We start from the raw sequence: 19,386 nt of genomic DNA, 5'->3' as shown, positions 1-19,386 counted from the left end.
ATTTTAGTTATGATATTAATTCAAAAATACAATTTTCAACTTATCAACTTGTTAAATAATGATTTGGTTGGGTTTAGGCACCAACCATGACTTGGTTAGATATTTGGTTAATTAAGGGAGACCCTGGTAACACACTGCTTTGTCGTTGGCAGTCAGTGGCTAGTAGCGAAGCGACCAGAACTGCTAGCTACTTTCTTTTTATACCAAAAATTAAAAAATGCGAATACTTTTTGGTTTTTTTTAGTTTTTAGTTTTTTGTACAAGTCTAGTCACCGTAGGCAATACATATATTGAGGCTTTTTCTCAAAAGTGTTCTTGTCTATCATTAAATGTTGTGGCTAAAACACAGGAAAAGCTACAGCTACCGCAATAGTTCCACCTAAACTTCTTGATAAGAAAGGCAATATGAGCCAGTTGGTAATAAAACATAATGTTAACATTTTAAATAAAGGATCTACCACCACTATTGACTTTTCAACATTTTAAGCTCATGGGATAATCATTTTTGTTTTCTACAATTGGGTGTAGAGAATAATGTAATTCTACTGGTATTGGTACTAACTACTAAACCTCTGGTATTGTCCCAAGTTATAGTTCGGGCTTTCTAGGCAATCCTTTAATGTAATTACCACCCTTTCATACCTCGGTTTGCGATGTTCTTTGCTGTCATTGGTGGAGTTTAACTCATTGTGTTGCCAGTGGTTATTTCGCCCAACATCATTTGAAGTCCCCGAATGTCTTATACTGTGGTCTTTGGTTGCCACATTGCTGCAAAGTGCTTCCCATTTATCTTTAGAAGATCGTGGTTTGGTTTCTAATCCAGCAGCTCTGTTTTAAAGCTCTGTTTTCTTGGTCGACATGGTGACCAGGTGAATGAAGAGCCTGGACACAAAAAATAATATTACCCATACACAATATAGGTAATATTATATAACTATAAGTTTCAAAGAAGGCTAACTGTCATGAAAAAATTTAGCATGCTCATTAGCACGAGCAACCACAGTTAATTACTTTTTCTCAAGCATTACAGCTTCACAGCAAGAGGCGAGGTTTTCAGGTGATGTTTTGTGTGAGAAAAGTTCGTTCTAAAAGGTAATTATAAGCCCTCACATTTCAGTGAAAAAACTAAATGACTGGTTTAGTTGGAACTGATCTTAAACCCTGATAAAGTTTTTGTATTTGTGTGCGTGTTGAGTTGCAGCCTTTTGTAGTTTTTGTGCACGGTCCTCAAAATGTAATTTGTGTACCACTTCAATCTAGAAAGTGAGTGTGCGTACACGTGTGTGTGTTTCTTCCCTTAAGCCAACTAGCCACTTCAACTGTCCTGCTACACAAAGGCATTTCTTTTGAGACTTCAAACACAAAAATCTCATTTTTAGCATTGTCTGTCTGCTGAATGAAAGCTCTTACAAAAACTCAAAGAGCTTCTTTTCTCTACACACAGAGAAAGGACAAGCATTTGTCTTTGTGTGCATTTCTACCCCTACGTGTGTGCTTTTCATTTAACTAATGGCATGAAAAAAGCGTCAGCACTTCATTTTAGTGGCAGTTTGGGAAGGGACTGGTAACTTCAGTGATTTTAAATCAATGATCATTAGCAGGGTTGGAGGGGTGTTTGTAATGACGTTGGTATTATCCTTGCTGCCAAACACTTGTTGCCATCACACTGATCACTACACTGCCCAGTGTCCACTATTAATAGTCTGAATAATATTCAGACTATTACGGAGTCACTAATTTGCAATACTGCTGGGAAACAGATTATAACGTTTATTAAATGCAGAAGTTGTTACCGCTAAATGCTACGAGTAAAAAGCATGGATCAGAGTGCTGTAACAGGCTCAGTTTGCTGGGTTAGTGCTCCACTTTCTTTATCGAATAAAAGTTCACAGCATTACAGCCAACAGACACTCACACCAGCTTTATATCTAATGCATTACACAGAGTGTTGAGCACTGAAAAATGTCTCTAAAATGACAATCTCTAAAACGGATCGCAATGTTTTCTGGGTGCTCCAGCTAACGTAATGTGATCCTGGCACCTGAAAGCCACATGAATATAAATCAGTTCATTTACGCAAACAACATAAACAAATTCACTTTATGCGTGCTAAAACACAGAAGCTTGGTTATGTTTTAAAAAAAATCATAATAATTATTTTGGTCATGTCTCAGATCACGGTTATGTAGCATGATTAACTTCAGAAGCATAATGTGTGAAACTCAACTATTATTAGGCTGAATTTTTTTTCTATTTTCATGAACTATGAGTATACTTTGAATACACTTTCAGTGAAAACTAAATAAGAAAATGACAAGAAATGAAGTGGAGGTGCTGGAGATTGTGAGGCCCTTCCTGTAAGGGCAGCTTTCACACTTGGAGGCTTTGTCTGTTGTCAGGAGACATCCCCACCTCAGGAGACAACCGGTAAGTGACAGCAGGTTTCCTCGAGTTCACCTACAGAAACCTTGTTATGACTTTTACTTCTTCTAGGTAGACCTTGTTGGCTCTCTTTCGGTCACACTGGCTCAAGCTCAATTAAATAGTGAGTGAGTTGGGCTTTTAGGAAGGGATGAAAGCATGCCAATGTAAAGAAAAGAGATCTGCTAAATTTACAACACAAGAACTAAAGCAAGCATCATCACCTTCTTTACTACAATGATCGTAATATATGTATGAAAGTATGTACCCTATCTCCTCCCTAAGGGGTGGGCCAATCTGAACAAAACTTTCCATGAACTTCCATTAACGGCTCTATGCTTTAAAAAAAAAGTATTATTTTTTTCACCAGTATGTAAATTAATGGTCACTAAAATTTGCATTCTTGATGGCATTTTGTTGCTACTGACAGGTGGTCAGAAAGACACTGAATAAAACTCGGAATAGAACAAAAGCAATGACATACTGTACAACATTGGTCTATTTTTAGACACTTTAATGAGGATCATTCATCATTAATCACTGTTTTGTCTTAAGCATTTACTTGTGCCATTTTTCAAATTTCCTGGAAGAGAAGTGATCAACTCGAAAAGAGAAACTCCAGCACCAGCTAATGCTTTGGTGGCAAAATTAATATAAAATTGCATTAATTTACTCCTACCACTGTATCGTAACAGTGCTGGAAATATCTGAGTGTGGTGTGATATGGTTTCTTTGTATCCTGCCAGCAAGCTACGGAAAAGAAAACCACCCACAACTCTTCTTATAGCTTGAACATACAGGTGTCTGTACACAGCATGTGGGCCTGGCACTAGGACCTTGGGAGTCAGTGACCTGACAGGCGTACTCACTCACACAGACACATAATAGTCAAATAACATCTGACCTAGCCTGCTGTGTCCTCTTGACTCTGCTAAAAACCACACATATAAACACAGCGGTGTTGATTATCCTGCAGTTTGCCCTGCCACTGACCCTACATCTAAAACCACACACACACACACACACACACACACACACACACACACACACACACACACACACACACACACACACACACACACAATGATGCATTTATACCCACACACAGAGCTCAGGATGATTTATGCCCTCGCAGTGCCTTTGAAGATCACATTTTACATTTTAGATGGAGTGTGTGTATGTGCTTGTGTGTGTAGTGGTGGGGTGACTGGAAATCTAAAATAATAATGTTGAGGGTTTGTAAAAACATAACTTTGCCTCATTATTCAAGGGGACTGCTGTTATGACACAAAAGAACAAAGCAACAACGATTTTACAAGAAAAAAAAAGAAAGAAAAAGAAAAAATTATTTGGACCTTGAAAACTTAACTATGCGAAACAGCTTCTGATGACTGTGAACAAACTTTCATTAATACAGAGCGCCATATAAATTATAGTCAGAGTATTTGTCTTTTGTCTACAACACGAACATGATGATAAGTCCTTTCTCGGCTTGTGTGGGAATCTTCACGAGTCAGTTTGTATAAGGATACAGTATACAGGTGTTACACAGATTTACAGTGCATTTACTACCAAATCAATCTGCTGACACGCTTAGCCATTACATTAAGTGTTTAAGCATCGACACTCCTTTACAAGCTTTCTGTCATTCGAAAGAGCCACTCCAAGGAGGTTAATGCTTTAGATAGCTGAGGACACCCAGCAGCACAGAGACAAAGCTTAAAGGATGGTTTATTTATTTATATACAGATCAGGACAAAAACATTAACTTTACTTGGGAAAATCCTGCTAAGATATTAGTGAATGAGTTAGCCAACTGTAGAACTGCAGTCTCAAAGAAGGCAATCACTAGAGCTCTGAACAGGAATAGACTGCAAGGTTACAGACCAAGAAATTCTCCACTGCTGCAGAGACACCTTCGGCCAAACTGAGGTCTGCTAAGGAGACTGGAAGCATGTCCTTTGGACAGATGAGACAAAGCTAGAGCTGGAGATGGAGAAAAAAGGGTGAGGTGCACAACCCAAAGAACACCACCTTGTTTGACAGCTACAGTGACAGTTATACTGAGGGGATGCTTCAGTAGGTCAGGAACTAGGAAGCTCTTTAAGTTGGAATGAATCATCAAGAAAGAAGGATTTGTGAAGATTTTAAGTCAGCAGGTGAACCCAGTCTGAGTCATTGCTTTGCCTTCCAATCCGTCAACAACACAAAACGCAACCTGGTGAAGAACTGCCGCCAGAAGACGAAAGTAAACGTTACTGACTGGCCTGCATGAAACCCTGACTTGAATCCCATTGAAGATCTGTGGGGTGAACAGAAGATTTGTGCCAGAAGACCTTAAAATCTGGAGCAGCTTGAGAGATTCGCCAAAGAAGAATGATCTGGGATTGCACAGGAGATGTTTGTGAGGCTATGTTAAAAATTCCTTGCTCTGTTTAACAGCACATAGGGAAATATTAATTCTCCAACTTCTAAGCATATCTCATGGCCATGTAACAGCTGAAGGGACTGCTGGTTAAAAAGCTCAGCAACATTCACTAACAGCTATAAAAGGTTGAAGTATCTGTAGGAAATGGGAAACAATTTAGACTGGGTTTAGAAGTGACATTTACGTAGCTTTAGATAGAAATATGAAGCATTGAGTACTGTGATATAGGAAAGGTTTATACTCATTTCCACATGAAGAAAATCTGTGTATTTGTGGGTTGCAGAATCATTTGTTATTGTCAGTGGTTCAAACTTTGGAACCCAACAAATCTTGTGCCAGTGTCAGGCTTTTGCCACTTTCTTCCAGTGGAAATGTGTGAAACCAGTTAAAGATTCAGGACTGGTGCGGTAGTGGTGGCGATAAGTACATGACCCATGTTTTCATGGCTGAAAGTCGAGGTTTTCATTTACTTCCATCTATTCCTCACTTCATCCTTACATGCTTCTTTGTCCTTTTCTCCCTTTTATATAACCTTGTCTCCCTCTGTCCCTGTCTGCCACAGCTTTATTTAACCATCCATCCATCCTTGCCTCCTTCCATTTCTTCTTTGGACCTTGCCTGGTACGTATTTATTTGTCTTTCCCATCTTATACATCCCTCAGCACCTGACTTACTCCTGCTGCCATCTATCCCACTTTTTATTTCTTGCTACATCCTCAGTTGTCCTTCACTGGCTTCCTCCCTCCTTTAGTCCCACATTCTCACCACCAGCACTCAGGTTTCCACAGCAACTCTCTCTCTCTCACACACACACACACACACACACACACACTCAATCAGAGAATCACACATGGACAGCCAGCACCGTCACCTTTGCACACACACAAACGCACACACATATAAATGCATGCAAGCAGACGGGCACTTGCCACTGTAATCAACCCCACACATGCAAACCGGCGCACAAACATTACAGCTCTGTTCCCCTTGTTCCTGTGTCTCTCGGTTGACACACACATGCACACACACAAATGCGCACACACTCAGATGTAATCACCGTGAGTGCTGAGAGTGCAGTGCAGAGGTGTGAGAGTTCTAAAAGCTACCGCCTGCCATCAATCATAAAATCCTTTCTGGGGATTGGACAGCTGACAGTGTCGGCATTACGCATCGTCTCCCTTTATTTCAATCAATCATGTCGTCCGCTGCAAAAAGGCCTACAGATTGCCAAATGATATTGGCTTGCTTTCATCAGACCCGATGAATGATTATGTCGGATTCAGGGGAGTGATTTGCTTTGTGTTCATGTTTGTACACTCCATGGGGTTTTTTGTGTTTCAGAGAAACTTTTTTCAAATGTACCGCTTCAACGTGCAAAGACGCGGGCTGTGTAATAACTACCTCACACCAGCAGACATGCTTCAAGACGATTTAGCCAAACAATTTTTATCATTAAATGCAGCTGCTAATGTTGGCAACGCCACTGAACGAACACGGCGATATGTACGCAGCTTGATCTTTGGTTTCAAAAGCTGCGTGCACAATTAGCAGACCAAGAATCTGTTGCCAAAAGTGGCACATAAAAAAATATTTACCATCACATCTTCTGAAACTGAGCAGAGTGGGAGGAAAAAGGTGAGTAGGAAAATTTGTAAATATAGAAAATAACTGAGACTATGCTCAGTAAAAAATAACAGCACAGCCTGTTGGGTTACCATAGAAAAAGTGACGTGGATTACATCCTGACAAGCAACCTGTTATATATATATATGTTGCCTGTCAGGATTACATCCTGACAAGCAACCTGTTATATATATATATATGTTGCCTTTGAAATGGTTGCTTCAAAGATGGGTGACCATCTGCATCACACACACTCAATCAGAGAATCACACATGGACAGCCTGCACCGTCACCTTTGCACACACACAAACGCGTCTGCATAGTGACTTTGATGGAAGACTGCAATAAGTCATTCTGCTGTCAAACTTAACCATGCAGTTAGTGGGGTTAGGTTAATTGGTAACTCGAAATTGCCCATAGGTGTGAATGTGAGTGCGAATGGTTGTCTGTATGTGTTAGCCCTGCTGCAGACTGGCGACCTGTCCAGTGTGTACCTTGCCTCTCGCCCTATGACAGTTGGGATTGGCTCCGGACAAAGATAAGCAAATGGATGGATGGATGGATGGATGGATGGCATTCTGCTATCAGATTGTGACAACTGGGGTCAAGTTGGCAATTACATGCAAGCAGTTTGTGATAATATGGCAATTAACAGTAATACATTGTTGAAAATAAAAAAAAATTGCTCCATACATACAGATAAATTCACATTAAACAGAAATTCATATTAACTACTTACATTCAGCACCTCACACAGTAGATTTGTCGTGTCTTTCTCAACTCTCCCCCCACCAGCCATGGCAGATGGCTACCCCGCCCTGAGCATGGTTCTGCCAGAAGTTTCTTCCTGTTAAAAGGGATTTTTCCCTTCCCACTTTTTCCAAGTGCTTACTCATAGGGGGCTGTCTGATTGTTGGGGTTGTCTCTCTTTTATTGTACGGTCTTCACCTCGCTTTGAGGTGACTATTGTTGTGATTTGGTGCTATATAAAAAAAGCTAAATTGAACATGAAATGGAAATTCTTCTACGAACAGTGATCCAGTTCGAGCAGCACAGTGGTTTAACTGCAAAATGACATAGGCACTGGGCAACCTTATATAAACATAACCAGAATACAACCAGTTGGCAACAACATGAGTCGAGTCCCCTATTACACAGAGATGTGTTGCAGGAGACTGACTCAGATTGATTACAATGTGTTGGCAGTATGTCTGTCGGCAATTATTTGCAATCTGTCTGAGTGTGCAGTCAATCTGAGTCAGACCCTAATTGTTGGGAGACAGGTTGCCTTCTACCAGGAAAGCTGTGCATCTGCCGAATGCAATGCCATCCCACTTCTACTTTAGTCCGACGAGATAATAAACATTTAAAATAAATTATTATGGAAGCCGATCAATAAACTGCTGGTACTGTATCAGTATAGAACTGGAAAACTGGTACATCCAGTTCATCATGGATTGTGACTGCACCCCTAAAGGCTGTCCAATTTACCCAGAGCACATAACCGAAGTTCCACGATCCAATCCAACTGAACACTGGGGATAGAGAAAAGGACTGAACTCCTCACATTTCACAACTCAGTAATGACTGCACTGTCTTTGTCTCTGGCAAACTTCGATGTAGCACAGCGGCGTTACATCGATGCTTGAAGTTTAAGGGCAGGAAGATGGGAGGGTATAAGTAGGGCTGGGCGATATGTCGAGTTTTTTAAAAATATCGATATATTTTTATACGAGATATAAGATGTGACCATATCCTTTATATCGATATATACGTTATAATTATAGTTGTGGAGCCACAAGTTTGCCTCTCTTTCGTCCACTTTTGTCTTTACGCAACGTTACTCCGCCTCGCCTCTCCTTCACTGAACACAACTCCCCCTCCTCCCCCATAGCTTCACCTGCAGGCAGCGACAAGATGAACACGGCAAATGTCCGTTAACGAGTTACTGCGCATCGCTCCGTGCGTGGGGCTGGACGGCGTCAACGTGCTAACGAGCTAACCACGCTAACGCCATGCAGCCCACAGGGGCTGCACAGCCTAAAATCCTTTCATTTTCTCAAAAGTTGACAGCGCGCCTTATGTATGAATTCTGGTTGTGCTTGATGACCGCGAACCGATTTTATGTGGAACACGGCGCTCAGCAATCTCTCAAAAAATGTTTTAGTACGACTTTGGTAAGCTACGGAGCTGCACCGCTTGATGGATTGTCGGAGCATTACAGCTACCGAGGAGCCTCGCGTAGTAATACGCACTGTGCTTCAACGTAATATTACCGTATTGTGTGTGTATAAGGACCATAAATGGCACCTGAAGCGGATTTCAAACTCCAGGCTGTCAGTCACGCAGTAGAAGTTGGGAACAGAGCAGCTGTGAAATCTGCCTATGTTATTATGCTCAGCGTCTTTTAGTTTACATTTTGACTGCACAATTGTGAGCTTTTTGTTATGGACAAAAACAACATACTTTTCTTTTATTTATGGAGCATTATTTTGAATAAATGCTCATAATTTATTTTTGAGTAGTTTTTTTCATGTACATCTATGCTGTATGTTAATAAAAGTGCCTGTGTGACATCTAGGACACAGCTTTGACTAAGAACTCTCTTTTTGTTCTTACTTTATGGCTTTAAAAAAATATCGAGATATATATTTTATATCGCCATCCAGCTAAAAAATATCGAGATATGAATTTTGGGTCATATCGCCCAGCCCTAGGTATAAGTGACTCTGACATGTAAGATGGTCTAAAACAGTAATGTGAGTCATTTAACATTTTCTCTCTACACAAGACTCCCCCACACACAGAGACACTGAACACTACTGCCACCATAATGTTTGTTACATTCAAGAGCGCACTGAGCTCCTATTTTGGTGAGACGTGACTGCAGTTTGGCTGATATGCTGATACGGAGCTGGGCTGCGAGCTGACACTGTATCCGTATCTCACTTTAGCTGCCGTATTCAAAAATACAAGAGATTGGCGGATCTGATTACTGTGTCTGAGTGTGTTTGTGTATGTGTGGGTATGACAGTAAGAGCAATAGAAGGCAGTAGTTGGTATGTGTGTGTGTCTATGTGAAAAGGAGACGAGTGGAGCCAAACCAAAGGGCAGGTGTGTAAGGTAATAAGACTAAATCAATCCATACTTAGAGAGAGAGGAAGAGGGAAGAGGAGGGTTTTGAGTGGTGGAGGGTAAAAAATGATTACAGGTAAAGATGAAAGTGTAACACGCTGTGCTCTTACTGCTCTCACACATTACGCCTCTCTGTTCCTTCAAGGGATTCAAAACTGAATCAAAACTGTTCTTCTGTTGTGCCTTTAGGAGTCATGTGGAGTCTCTGGATTCCTACTGTTAACATATCAGAGGAAAGTACAGAAAAACTGCATCTGCATGTCTGTGTTTACATGCCGGGTAGGGCATAGATATGAGTCTGTGCCCAGCCTGACAGTGTGTGTTCATTTGTGTGTAAAGAGAACAAAGAGCAAAGTAACATATTTATAGATCAGAATAATGGCAGCTTTTGGAGAAGTGACAGAAGACCTTGGCAGGCAGCAGTAAACATGTGACCCATATCAGATAAGACAGCCCCTGTCAAAACTTCTGTGCTCTTTTTCATGCAACAAAAACAGTGAGGCTAACAAGAATCAGCGATGCAAAATGATGTTTTGGCTTCTGTTTTTTAATCACAAAAGTGCTTGTCAAAATGGAACCAATCTGCATGCCTGAGTATTTGAAAAATATGAGAATCACAAGGAACAAAAATGTGACAAAAAATTTTTTCTATCAGAGTTGTGTATAGCTGGTGTGTTAATTAAATAATAATAAGTAAGATTAAACAATGAGATGTTAGTTAATTAGTATGAAATATCCACCCATCCACTCCATTATGTTCTTTAACACTTAGGCTTCAGTCACCCCCAGTTACAGGGCCACTTCCCATCTGAGCTTACCCCAATGCAGCTATACTTTAGGTCAGGGGGGTGTTTGGGCCCAGAAATTAGACTGATATTGCTATTTAGCAATAACCCTGAGATAACATCACTAAAATACATGGGCAGAGGTTTTGTCTTAAAATTTGTCTCCCATCCACCCATCCATTTTTTTACGCCTATCCAAAGCCAGGTTGTGGGGGTAGTCCCTCTCCACGAGGCATCCTAGTCACATGCCCAAACTACCTCAACTGGCTCCTTTTGATTTGGAAGAGTAGCGGGTCTACTCTAAACCCCTCTCAGATGACTGAGCCCCTCACCCTATCTCTAACAGAGCAGCCAGCCACCCTTCGGAGAAAGCTCAAGTAAGAGCAAGATCTGATTTTGTTGTGTGAAACTGCCTGTTAAGACAGCTTCTTATTTACATGATTTTCTGAATGAATTCATGTGATATTCTCTTTATGATAAAAGCCTTAATGCTTCTAATGCTTCTCTCTAGTTCCCTAAAGCAACCACCTCCTTCCCATCAACACTGGGTGCACTCAGTGGCACACATATTGCATAAGTCATATGAGATATGTTCATTGTATATTTAGAATTACTGAATGATTAATACTTCATTTGCACAAGAACTGAACAATCCGCATCACTACTGATCTGTGTGTGCCACAACAGGGGGTGTGTGAAAATGTATGCAGTCTCTTATTCTATGAAAAGACACAAAAGATGTAGGCAGGGTTATGATCTCTGATTCTTCTGTGCATCGAGCCTCTTAACCTGAGCAAAGTCTACAGTGATCAAATAATGGTAAAACATTAGCAGATCAGCTAAGGTCAAAACTCTCTTTTCCAGGAGGCCTTGCCTAGTTTATTTCCTACCTTTGGTTTTATTGTTTGTGGATAAAGTTCACTCGCTCAAAACTGTCAGTTACTACATTAAAGGAAAGTCTCAACATAAAATATTAGACATTTACAAATGAGTCATGACAGTTGAACATGTCTGCTTACCCTGTACACTCAGATTGTAGGAAGTTAATTAGTAAAGAATTGCTCAAAAATGCAGTTTCGTTGGAAAACCACTAGAACACTGCAAAGTGACAAATAAGTTGAATCAACTAATCTTTATTCTTTCACCCATGTTCAGTTTTGAAACACCATAGTTGTGGCTTCTCACTGCGATCACTTCTCCTTAATCCAAACCCTCTAAAGTGTAAGAGGATGATTGTAAGACTGCAGTTCTAATATCACCTCACTTTCTTAAGGTTCTTTATTATAGGCTTGACTTGCAGCTTTGTTCAGGATTTCTGCCGAGAGAAAAATCACAAATGAAGAGCATAAAGTTGAATGCTGCTGTGGTAAAAAAAAAAAAAAAAAAAAGACTGCAAATGACATTTTCAATAATCAGTTCCTAGTGAAACGTACTCATTGTAACATTTTATAATAAATACATTTTATAATATCTGCGCTACAATTTCAAACTCACCCGCAGCTCTGCAAATACCATTTCCAAAGGCATTGATAAAATGATAGTATAAAATACAAACAGCCTTCACAACCAAAAGGAGACTGGCCTCCCTATGAAGAATAACAGTGTCATCTGTAAAGGAGAAAATCAAAGCGAAACCCTGCATGTGGAAGAGGTTAGGGCAGGGGTGTCCAACTCCAGGCCTCAAGGGCTGGTGTCCTGCAGGTTTTATATATAACCCTGGGTCAACACACCTGAATCAAATGATTAGTTCATTACCAGGCCTCTGGAGAACTTCAAGACATGTTGAGGAGGTAATTTAGCAATTTAAATCAGTTTGTTGGATCAAAGACACATCTAAAACCTGCAGGACACCGGCCCCTGAGGCCTGGAGTTGGACACCCCTGGGTTAGGGTATGCAGATGGGTTGATACAACATCAGATTTGAACACATGTGACTTTGACCATAAACTCGAAACTCGAAGCTTTACTGTTGAGGGTGTGAGACTGAATTTAAAGTAACCACACTGCTCAACTTTTTATTCATTAATTTATTTATTCAGAGCCAAATACTTTTTATACCACTTCTTTTATATGATTACTTCAGGTACTTATTTTCCTGGGACTAATAATATTAAATATAATATAAAATACAGAGTTAATGTAGGAAAATGATACATATCCTTGACTTGTATTTAGATCATAACACTGAACTTTTGCTTAAAGATGAACTTGCAGGTTAGTTTTTCTTGAAAATAAAAATTTAAAAAGTTAATTAAGTTCTACACATACAGCACAAAGACAGTAAAATTCAGATGATGTTCTATGACATCACGTATGGTTGTAGGCCATGCGTTATTAGTAAATGGCCATTTTTGTTATCTCCTAACACAATATTAGCTCGGTTAAGAGGCCTGCACCAAAAACCTCATTGTGGCTGCTTTGGTTAGTAGCAGACTGCTGTGGTCACTGATAGTTTACCCATTAGCAACAGCCAATGAGTAAACTTGCCTGCTCCCGATGACATAGTCCCTCCCCTCACTAACAAGTAACAACACTGAACACTTTAGGAGGAATTTCCCGAAGTCGGTAAAGCTCCCATTTCACAGTTTTTCTCAAATGCTAAAACACATGTCACAAACGTTACCACCAGGTCCCCCAATGTCCAAACACAACACCCTTCTCTAAAGCTACATAAACACAACCACACCTTCCCACTGCAAAACTCAAACTCCCACACCAAGAGAGCAGCTCGAAGCTGTCAAAACTGTAAACACTATACACAGCATTACACACTACAGCAAAACAATTGAAAACACAATGCTCAATTTGTGAGAAGGTTCTTTGGTTCATAACTGCCAATGCATATTTTTATAAACAGTACAGTAACGGATCGTCATAGAACCCTGCAGAGGATTAGGCATTTAGATTTGTGAGTTTCACATGAAGACTATAAATCTATAAAAACATCCTGCATGTACGTACACTACTGTAACACAACTCAATGCAAAAACAGAATCTATCGCACACAACAGTACTCTCGGAAACATGATCAGGGTGTGAAGTCTTTTTTATTGTCTACACGGTCTTTTTACAGTATTACACACAGTCACTGTGCGGCATCATGTCGCCGAGCTGCATTGGGCCACATCACCTCATCCACATCACAGGCTATATTGTCCCTTGCTAGGCACCGCGGGAAAAACGCCCTGGAATGGCGAATCCATCCCTGGAAGACCTCCACTGGGATGTCAGCACAGGCCAGCTCCATTGCCCGTACGAGGTTCTCTCTTGTGTATGGCTGTCTGTCATACACCTTCCATCTCCATGATGAGAAGAACTCCTCTATAGGGTTCAGGAAAGGGGAGTAGGGTGGCAGACAGACGTTTAAAAAGTGGTCACTGTTGGTGGTGAACCACTCTCTGATTTGGTGTGTTTTGTGGAAGCGGACGTTGTCCCAAATGATCACATACATGTGATGTGCTAGCCTAGGATGGTGTTGTTGACGGTCCAGGAGGATGTCTTTTAGCTCCTCTAGGAAGGTGAGGAGACGTTGGGTGTTGTAAGACCCAAGGACAGCATGCCGGTGGACAAGACCCTCCGTACCCATAGCTGCACAAAGAGTAATATTACCCCCCCGTTGGCCAGGAACTTCAGTGATGGCTCTTTGGCCAATGATGTTACGGCCTCTTCGCCTTCGTTTCTGGAGGTTGAAGACAGCCTCATCCAGGAAGAGGTACTCATGGGGTCTGGCCATCGCGTCCAACTGCATTATCCTCTGTGAACATGGAAAAGCGTACAGGTGTTCAGAACGGTCAATCAGGTAGCACAGTATTGTCCAGAAGTAATGTAGGCCACTAAGCAACACAGTATGTCCACTAACTGTACTGTGGACATGGATGTATACGTACTTGCACATACTCGTAACGTTGTTCTATGTGTCGCGCAGAGTTGCGCTCAAAGGGAACCCTGTAGACCTGTTTCATCCTCATCTGTTGGCGCCGGAGAACTCGGTCTATTGTGGACACGCTGACAGCATCAATGTTCTCAAAGTTTACATTATCTGCAATGACTTTGTCTCTGATCTCTCGGAGTCTAATGCAGTTGTTCTCACGGACCATATCTGCAATGAGGGTTTCTTGTGCCGCTGTGAATATGGCAACCCTCCCACCTCTATGTGGCATCCTTTCAGCTCTAAAGAAAGAAACATGTGTTGTCAATTGACTGATTTATATGTAAAACTACATGTAAAGTAACAGACCACTTTCACAGGCCTGTAAAACTGTAGTGTGACAAAGAAAGCAATAGTGTACTATACCTGTTGTGTTGTCTAAATGCCTTGATAATGGTGGCCACGGTGAACCTACTCAGGTTTGGATGTACTCTTCGTCCCGCTTCAGCCATTGTCATGCCATGGCCAATGACATGATCAATTACTGTTGCTCGCATATCATCTGTTATGATGGTGCGAGGTTGTCTTCTTCTCCCACCTGGACCTTCTCCTCTCTCTTGTTGGCCTCCTTCTCTTCCTCCTCTACTCCGAACTCCTCTTCTTCTTAGGCCTTCACCTCTTCCTCCTCTGATCTCAACCCCTCTTCCTCTTTGGCCTGCAGCTCTTCTCCTTCCGCACGCTCGAATGCCTTCATCCATTGTGATTGTTTGGCATCTTCACCAAACTATGCTTTTATAGGTGGGGTCACATCATTAGCAACAGGTGTCTTCAATTTTGAGTCGCTGTGTGTAGTGACTGACGCCAGGTGTGTTCCCTGTGTTCAAAGATTGGTGACTGTGGCAAGCATTTTGCATCACATGGGCTTTCATTTGAGAATATGAGCAGAGTTGTTTTGCAACATGTGTTTTAGCAAGGAAAAATGTGTTTAGATTTATGAGTACAGAGGGTTGTGTTTTGTGAATTGTGTCTTCATGTGACATGTGTTTATGGTACTGGAATATGGTGGCTACATTTAGTAAATGTGTTTAGACTACTGGTCATTTGGGTTACAGGATTGGCTTTTGTGTTTTAACATTTGAGAAAAACTGTAACAACACTGAAGTATTAAACCATTATCATAAATGCTAACCTGACCAGTGCACGTGGTAACATTAGCCATTTCACTATTAGCAATTACATGGTAGCAAGTTTAGCTGTCTGTTATCATTAACATAATGCCTAGCGGGCTGCAGTTAGATAAGAGCAGAATACTTATTGCACGCTGCTAGAATTTTGTGCCGTGACAGAACGGATTACGGACACGTGAAGAACCTGGCAGATTGCTGGCTGTGCAGAGCAGCGGGGTAACTGTAGATGAACTGAGCAGAGTCCAGAGTGTGGAGAACTAATCCGAGCAAATAACGAGTGAAATCCAGAGCAGAGCTGAGGATGTGAAGAGCTGCAGAGTGATGCGAAGCAGTGTGAACAGTGAATGAGAGACAGGCTGCAGGCAGATGTGGACGAGATGAAAAAGTTAACTTTTCTACTTAACTTATTAAAATAGGTTTCTTTTTTTGTTGAAGCCAGCTGTGAGGTTTTTCACAGTGAGCGCAATGAGCACAATGAGAGTAACTTTTCCATAATGCTGCATTCATTAAATGATTTAGACGTTAGGTATTTTGTTATTTTACCTTTACACTCTGTGTGTAATGATCTGTTTTTTGTAAAACGAATAAAACCTCTAAACTCAATCCTGACTATTTATTGTGTTTAAGCTAAGTTAAGATGTGACTTCTTCTTTACTTCTGTTCTTACAGAATGGGATCAAAAGTTTCCCCATAGTATCAAAAATGGTATCAAGCATCTAGTATTTTCATGGGTATCAGTATCGAATTTGACATTCTAATATCGTGACAACCAGCAACCACTCACCTACCAGTTGGCACTCAGTTCGTGTAACATGAGAGCCAAGCTCTGAGTTTTTTTAATGCATATATAAACTTTTATTCTGAAAAATCTAGGTATTGTTTAACTTTCTTATCGTTTTATTTACTGAGGTTGCCAACGTGCTAGTCGGTCTTTAATTTGAATCCTGACTGCATGACTTTTAATTCTATGATAATATTTCTACTCTGATTACTGCTTTTATTTATTTATTTCCTCCACCACTGCTCTTAGTAATACTTACTGATTACTCACATTTAAATACATTATCTAGTCGGGTGTACAGAGTAGCATGAAGGGCCTTAAAGTGCTTGATTTTATTCTTAAATATAACTTTAGTAAGCTTTATTACTATTAGAGTCTCCAGACAGTATCTGCTCCATTATAACAAAGTCAATGCACAACATATTTGGCTTTCTGTCTGCCATCTATGGTCTTTACTAATAACTCTGCACTATTAAAAGGTCTATTCATTCCTTAATCATCTGTTCATCCATATATCTTGGGTATCCATACATCATCGATCCATCCTCTCTTGTTATCATCTGTTCTTCCCCTCCTGCCCCAACTCATCTCTCTCTCTGCCCTCTCTACATCTATTCATTCATCCAAATCTCAATCCCTCCATCCCAATATCGATCCATGCACACGAACATTCATCTATCCACTATGAATATATCTATCCAACCATCCTTCCTTCCTGCTCTCCCTCCTTCCTCCCTTGGCTCCTTATCCCAGTCGAAAGGCTTCTACAGCAAGACTTAACACGCTCCACTACCTCCCCGTCCCTGCATGTGAACACACACACACACACACACACACACACACACACAAAGGCAGTCCCTACAGGATGCAGACTCAAAGACACACAGACATCGTTTTCACAGCTCCCTGAGCAACTCAAATGGCCCGGGAGACTGTGCAGAGCAGCAACAGAGAGAATAAAAGAGAGAGTGAGCTTGAGAGAAAGATTGAGAGACGCAGAGAGAAAAATTACAAGACAACAAGGCCAACAATGACACAGAGAAAGAAAAGAGTGAAACAGCATAAGAAACCAGAGGAAAGACAAATGGTGAATATGATAAAAGAAGACGTAGCAGAGGCTTAGCTGCAGCCGATAAGATAAAGCTTTCAGGCAATATAACAAGATGTTTTATCAGGAGTAGGTTTGTTGCTGTTGAAAGGATGGTTACAATGTTGGTAGAAAGAGAATTTGCTTCTATAGAAAGAAGAAAACATCTAAATTGAATTTTCATCACTTCCTTCTTGTAACTGATTTTTTACCTTTTTTCATCTAAATATTGAGCGCTGATAACTCTCGTTTCTTCTGTGCAGAGCAACTTCCCCCAAAATCCATTAGACTCGACCAAATACCAGTGTCACTCCGAAAATATGGTTGTTTTCTCTCCAAATAGCAGTTCTTAATCTGACACCGGTCGTATCTCCACGTTATAATTATGTGAAATGAAGCTGGAAGCATTGCTCTGCAGCCGCTCTCCATTATAATTCAAGCACTCCTTTGATGTAATAAGATCAAAACAACTGCGCAGGCGGAATATCAGGATTCACGGTAACAACAATAGCAACAACTACATCAACAGGATATGAGTTCTCTGAGAACAATGGGGAGCGTTTCACCTTGAGGGGTAAATAACGATCCCGGAGCAGCAACGAGCAGAAAGTCAGCAGCACAACAATTTGGAGCGCTTTAAAATGAAGCACAGAGAAGCAAGTGTCTGTGGCGGCCTGTCTGTCTGCCTGAGTGTAAATATTGAGGCTGCAGTATCTGACCAAACACCATCTCGGCTCATCCCTCAGCGGTGGTCGTGCACAAGGTCAGCTTCCAGCGCCGTCGATACGGATCTTGGCAGCTCAGCAGGCACGCCCGCCTGTGATATCGCTCGCTCAAATCCAGTACATGACCTTTGTTGCCTGTCGTCGCCTCACTTTCCTCTCGCTCGCCACTGCTGAGTGTCGATATGAAACCGGCGGCAATTTTCAAAGATGGGGTCAGGACTCAGGAGTATGATACAGGGAGATTGAAATTGGCCACCAGATTGCTCTGAAGAAACAACAGCAATCCAATATAACTGGCTGCAGTGGCCTTCCTAGTGTTTTCCACAGCTGCAATTTAAGATGAAAGGTCTGGACAATTACTTCGAAAATCTAGATCTATAAGTGCACTCGCTAATGTTCTGCATTAAAGGAAGCTTTCAAGGATTCTGAACATTATTCACCATTTGTTGTTTTTCCTGATGAGCTAAAGGAACATACTAATTTGTTTGCCGAGGAGTGATGTGAATAAATATCACTGCAGACTAGTTTTGTGCTCAGCAGTGAGCCACTGTGAACTTTGCTGTTCCTCGCATTATCTTTGATACATTGCCTCTGTCTGTCTTGTATTGTGTATGAAATAATCACCTCTGGTTTTAAACCTGGAATTAAAATGTATGTTTCAAGGGAAACAGTGGACACTAAGAACTTTCAGTTAGAGAGTTTCCAATCATTCTCCCCACAGACAATAATAGCTGACTCACAGATGGAGTGTTTCTTTGTCTTGGATCACTATGAAACTCTCTGGCTCAAATCATAAGTAGAAAAGCTACATCAATTAAGCTAAATCAAGCAAGAAAAAAAAATCAACGAGGCAAACGTGTACAAAATATATATAATTGGAGCACCAAGAGATGTACAGTTTCCAACTTTAGGTTTGTCATATTCAAGTGCCACCAAATAGCTTTTTTCCTCTCCACATGATTTTTTATTACCAAAGAACTTTGGAAAAAAGCATCTAATTCTGGCCAGTTGTGACTGGTTAATGATCAGCAGCGGCTTAGATGAACTGTTCTTTATTGAACAACCCTCTACGAGGCTTGACACAACATTTAATCTGGACTCAGGATTCTTGATTCCATAATATATTTTTAGCTCATTCCAGCCGAACATCTAATGAACTAAAATTAGCAACAGTTCATCTAAGCCGCTGCTGATCATTAACCATTAATTTTAGTTCATTAGATGTTCGGATGGAATGAGCTAAAAATATATTATGGAATCAAGAATCCTGAGTCCAGATTAAATGTTGTGTCAAGCCTCGTAGAGGGTTGTTCAATAAAGACATCTCAATACTGCTGATGAAAACC

The 19,386-nt window shown here is 40.9% G+C and overlaps 2 protein-coding genes across 2 annotated transcripts in view; both read right to left on the bottom strand.

Annotated features, from left to right (window-relative positions):
- Positions 1-19,386, bottom strand: part of nkain2 (sodium/potassium transporting ATPase interacting 2) — a 106,886-nt gene that overhangs the window by 71,544 nt on the left and 15,956 nt on the right. The gene's annotated exons all lie outside the window — the stretch shown is intronic.
- Positions 1,007-19,095, bottom strand: LOC146371529 (uncharacterized). The gene is made up of 2 exons (XM_084953541.1): positions 14,280-19,095; positions 1,007-14,146 (listed from the first exon to the last, which is right to left on the bottom strand). The coding sequence occupies exons 1-2, from the start codon at positions 14,550-14,552 to the stop codon at positions 13,478-13,480; spliced, it is 942 nt and encodes a 313-aa protein (XP_084809667.1). The 5' UTR covers positions 14,553-19,095; the 3' UTR covers positions 1,007-13,477.

This window comes from Perissodus microlepis, chromosome 15, assembly GCF_051167445.1.
Source record: "Perissodus microlepis isolate ML-2025 ecotype Zambia chromosome 15, ASM5116744v1, whole genome shotgun sequence".
NCBI lineage: Eukaryota > Metazoa > Chordata > Actinopteri > Cichliformes > Cichlidae > Perissodus > Perissodus microlepis.
The sequence above is the reverse complement of the archived record's forward strand: the minus strand, read 5'-3'. Positions and strand labels throughout refer to the sequence as shown.

Excerpts from the sequence above, each read along its gene's own strand:
- LOC146371529 (XM_084953541.1), bottom strand. The coding sequence starts at position 14,552 with ATGCCACATAGAGGTGGGAGGGTTGCCATATTCACAGCGGCACAAGAA. Across the intron at positions 14,147-14,279 it reads AACGTTACGAGTATGTGCAA|AGGATAATGCAGTTGGACGC; the intron begins GTACGTATACAT and ends CCATGTTCACAG.